This window comes from Perca flavescens, chromosome 6 (genome assembly GCF_004354835.1).
Source record: "Perca flavescens isolate YP-PL-M2 chromosome 6, PFLA_1.0, whole genome shotgun sequence".
Taxonomy (NCBI): domain Eukaryota; kingdom Metazoa; phylum Chordata; class Actinopteri; order Perciformes; family Percidae; genus Perca; species Perca flavescens.
In genome coordinates this window covers 2,468,814-2,473,813 of record NC_041336.1, presented here as the reverse complement: position 1 = coordinate 2,473,813, position 5,000 = coordinate 2,468,814, and the positions used below count along the sequence as shown (strand labels likewise).

General features: G+C 46.1%; 1 protein-coding gene across 3 annotated transcripts in view; it reads right to left on the bottom strand.

The window, feature by feature from the left end:
• Positions 1-953: 953 nt before the first annotated feature.
• The window catches only part of pogzb (pogo transposable element derived with ZNF domain b), a 47,287-nt gene continuing 43,240 nt past the window's right edge, over positions 954-5,000 (bottom strand). For all 3 annotated transcript variants that reach the window (XM_028581657.1, XM_028581656.1, XM_028581658.1), the window contains one exon: positions 954-1,324. In XM_028581657.1, the coding sequence (XP_028437458.1) occupies positions 1,037-1,324 (288 nt within the window). In that variant the 3' untranslated portion in view covers positions 954-1,036. The remainder of the gene's footprint in view (positions 1,325-5,000) is intronic.

Below are 5,000 nucleotides of genomic sequence, written 5' to 3'. Positions count from 1 at the left end.
AATGAACACATATGGAATTATGTACTTAACAAAAAAAGTGTGAAATAACTGAAAACATGTCTTATATTTTAAATTCCTCAAAGTAGCCACCCTTTGCTTTTTTTGATAACTCTGCAAACCCTTGGTGTTCTCTCAATGAGCTTCATGAGGTAGTCACCTGAAATGGTTTTACCTTCACAGGTGTGCTTTGTCAGGGTTCATTAGTGGAATTATTTCCCTTATTAATAAAAAAGCAAAGGGTGGCTACTTTGAAGAATCTAAAATAGAAAATGTTTTCAGTTATTTCACACTTTTTTGTTAAGTACATAATTCCATATGTGTTCATTCATAGTTTTGATGCCTTCAGTGAGAATCTACAATGTAAATAGTCATGAAAATAAAAAGGAAACGCATTGAATGAGAAGGTGTGTCCAAACTTTCGGCTTGTATTATGGGACTTTTTTGCAACGAAATGCGTGGATTATGACATCATGCAAGCCTCCGCATATTTTGCGCGGAAATCGTCAATTTATGCGGCGAAAGTGCAGCATATTTGAAAAAAATGCTGAAAACAATCTGAACATCTACAGACACGCATACTTTCTCCGATCTATTCCACACAGCAGCTTCCCTACCTCCTCCTCCGTCTCCTCGCTGTCTTTCATTGTGTCCGGCCGAGCCTCCTCCGTTGTTTCCTTCCCTTCCTCTTCCATCTCCTTCTCTCCTCCGTCCTCTTTTGTCTCCTCTTCCATCTCCTTCTCTCCTCCGTCCTCTTTTGTCTCCTCTTCCATCTCCTTCTCTCCTTCCTCCTCCTCCTCCTCTGTCTCCTCTTCGTCTTCCAGCTCCAGGAGTTCTGGAGACTCGGCAATATGAGCATCGGCGCCGAGCAGCGTCTCCGTCAGAGTCTTGATGAGATCCGACTGGATCTCTGTTTCTGCTGCTTTTTCTTCTTCGCTCGTCTCCTCCTCCTCCTCCTCCTCCTCGCCATCTCGCCTCGTCAGAACCCCCGTGAGACTGAACGAGGTCTTCCAGACCTGCGGCAGCTTCTCCAGACGCGTCAGCGCCTCCACGGTCCAATCCACGAGCAGCAGCGCGCCACGTTGGCCTGCAGCCGCGGCGGCGAGGTCTCGTCCAGCTGCGGCGGGTTGCCGGCGGCGGCGGCGAGCGCGGCCCAGCGCGCCAGCAGGAAGCGCTGCAGGACGGGCTTCACGCACATCTCCAGCGGCTGCAGGCGGCAGGAGCAGCCGGCCGGGATCAGCGCCGGCAGCGTGCCCGCCGCGCTGAGCGCCGCCAGGAACGGGTCGCCCATGTGCTCCCGGTGCCGGTCCAGAACCAGCAGAGTTTTCTGCAGAGACACACACACGCACACACACACAAAGACAGATACACACACACACACACACACACACACACACACACACACACACACACACACACACACACACACACAAAGACAGACACACACACACACACACACACACACACACACACACACACACACACACACACACACACACACACACACAGAGACATACACACACACACACACACACACACACACACACACACACACACACACACACAAAGACACACACACAGAGACACACACACACACAAAGACAGATACACACACAGAGAGAGACAGAGAGACACACACACACACACACACACACACAAAGACAGATACACACACAGAGACACACACAGACACACACACACACACACACACACACACACAAAGAGAGACACACACACACACACAGAGAGACACAGAGAGAGAGAGAGACACACACACACACACACACACACACACACAAAGACAAATACACACACAGAGAGACACACACACACACAAAGACAGATACACAGACAGAGAGAGAGAGAGACACACAGAGACACACACACACACACACACACACACACACACACACACACACACACACACACACAAAGACAGAGAGAGAGAGAGAGAGAGACACACACACACACACACACACACACACACAAAGACAGATACACAGACAAAGAGACACACACACACACAAAGACAGATACACACACAGAGACACACACACACACACACACACACACACACACACACACACACACACTTATTAATATTATTTATATGTTTCATTTCATTTATTTGTGTAGCACAAGTAAACACAACAGAAGTCGACCACTGTGCTTCTCATAACCAGAGTCAGAGAAGATAACAGAATAAAACATCCTTCAGCAGAAAACATAAATACAAATAAGAATTTAGAGAAATGCAGCTCCAAGAGATAACCCTTTAGTTTGGGTTTAAACTGGTATAAAGAGGACAGCGTTGTCAAGGAGACGGGGAGGCTACTCCAGCCTAGGACCACCAGCAGCGAAGGCTCGGTCCCCTCCTGACTTTAGACGGGAGCGGGGCTGGGACAGATTCTAGCTGCTCGTGGACCGGAGACACCTACCAGGTCCATTCACATCTAACAGCTCAGAGAAGTAAGCTGGTGCAAGACCATTTAAAGATTTAAAGACAAACAGCAGGATCTTCATATCAACTCTGTAACGCACCGGCAGCCAGTTAAGAGACAATAAAACAGGAGTGATATGTTCATGGTTGCCAACCCCAGTCAGGAATCTGGCAGCTGCATTTTGGACCATTTGAAGCCTCGTAATAGAGAACTGAGGCAGTCCTGCATATAAGGAATTAATCCAGACAATAATCCAGACGGGATAGAACGAAAGCATGGATCACTTTTTCAAGCTCTATTGGTGATAGGAAATGCTTAACTCTGGATAACAGCTTCAAATGATAAAAACCTGATTTCACCACTGTGTTTATGTGTTTATCTTGCTTTAAAAGGGTGATAGAATGATTATATAGGGTATTTCACACTGTTTCTTATGGTCTCCTAATGGGGTATGTAACATTAGTTGGGCTGAAAGTGGCCTGGTTGATATTTTATTGGCCCTTATGCATCCCTGTGTTTTGGCCCTATTTGTAACAAGAGCTTTTCTTCCAAATATGGTATGCTCGTGAATATTTAGATGAGCTGCGCGCTGATTGGTTGAGCGAATCCCCAATACACACACATTAGAGAAGCGACAGAATCTCATATTCCAGACACTGCAATGTTTCATTACCAAATTCACTTCTGAGACTTTTTTAGGCGAGAAATCAACTATATAAAGCTCATATATGGGCCGTTTTACGAAAATTGATGGCTAATTGCACATATGGTAAGACTGTGTCGGACTTCGCCGCCCGGCCAGCCTTCCTTCACAGACCCCGGCCTGCTGTGAGCTCCGTTAGGCTGGCAGCCCTGACAGAGCTCCAGGGCCTGCATCTCCTCTCTTCCTGCTAGCTAAATGGCCCGTGTGTGAGAGTGAGAGCGAGGTCAGCGAGCTTGTTACACCAGCAATCTCTTACCACATGTTACACACAATGTCACGCAACTTAGCTATACAACATATACCTAAATGTCTTATAAAGCTAACAACGGTGTCCGATTTCAAGTTAATGAATATTTGTGAGCTGTAAGGGTTTCGTTAGCTGCGACTGTCCCTTCAATCCTAGCTGTGTGTAGCTACAAATCACGGATAGTTAGCTTCATTTTCGGCGTAATTCCGAGTATATTTACAGTTTGAATTTCATCAAGCCAGTTATACAACATCTAACTAAATGTCTTATAAAGCTAACAACGGTGTCCGATTTCAAGTTAATGAATTTTTGTGAATTCCAGAGGAATTCTAAGAAGAGGCTAGCTTTAGCTAAAGCTAATCAGTTGTGTAGCCTATGTAAATGTACTACCTGATCTCAGGTCAGTTGTGTAGCCTATGTTTTTTTCATAGTAAAGGGGTGTCAGTGGGACTTTGAGCTTCTATGTATGTCCTATTTACCCACCGAACTGTCGTTATTCAACTATGACAGAGTAAAATCGGTTTTGCATTCTATCACCCCTTTAAAGTGGAATCCAAAGCCACTCCCAGACTCCTGACAGTAGGTTTAATATCACAGTACAGGTCTGCAGCATTAAAAGTATTTTTTCCATCTCCTAGAACAGGGCCAAATGCAATAGCCTCGGTTTAGCTTGCGTTTAAATGTAAAAAATTCAAGGACATCCAGGATTTTACGTCGTTTAAACACGCAGATAGGGTTTCCAGGCCCTTTGTGTCAGTGCGCTTAAAAGGCAGATAGATTTGAGTATCATCTGCGTATAAGTGGAAAGACACTCTGTGTTTCCTAAAGATTGATCCTAACGGTAGCATATATAAAGAAAACAAAGTAGGAGCCAAAATGGAACCCTGTGGAACGCCATAGGTAAGTGGAGCTACGGACGAAACAGATCTCCAATACCAACTGGAAAGGTTGTGTTTGTTAGATAGGACTTAAACCAGTTAAGAGCGTTTCCTCGGATACCCACTAACTTTTAGAGGCGTGAAAGTAAAATCCTGTCAAACGCTGCGCTCAGATCCAGGAGAATTAAAATGACAGTTATGAGAACCGGTCTGAGATGTCTCTCTCTCCTCTACCTGTCTCTCTCTCTCCTCTACCTGTCTCGTTCTCTCTCTCCTCTACCTGTCTCGTTCTCTCTCTCTCCTCTACCTGTCTCGCTCTCTCTCTCTCCTCTACCTGTCTCGTTTTCTCTCTCCTCTACCTGTCTCGTTTTCTCTCTCTCCTCTACCTGTCTCGCTCTCTCTCTCCTCTACCTGTCTCCTTCTCTCTCTGCTCTACCTGTCTTGCTCTCTCTCTCTACCTGTCTCGTTCTCTCTCTCCTCTACCTGTCTCGTTTTCTCTCTCTCCTCTACCTGTCTCTCTCTCTCCTCTACCTGTCTCGTTTTCTCTCTCTCCTCTACCTGTCTCGCTCTCTCTCTCCTCTACCTGTCTCGTTTTCTCTCTCTCCTCTACCTGTCTCGTTTTCTCTCTCTCCTCTACCTGTCTCGCTCTCTCTCTCCTCTACCTGTCTCTCTCTCTCCCTCCTCTACCTGTCTCGCTCTCTCTGCTCTACCTGTCTCCTTCTCTCTCTCCTCTA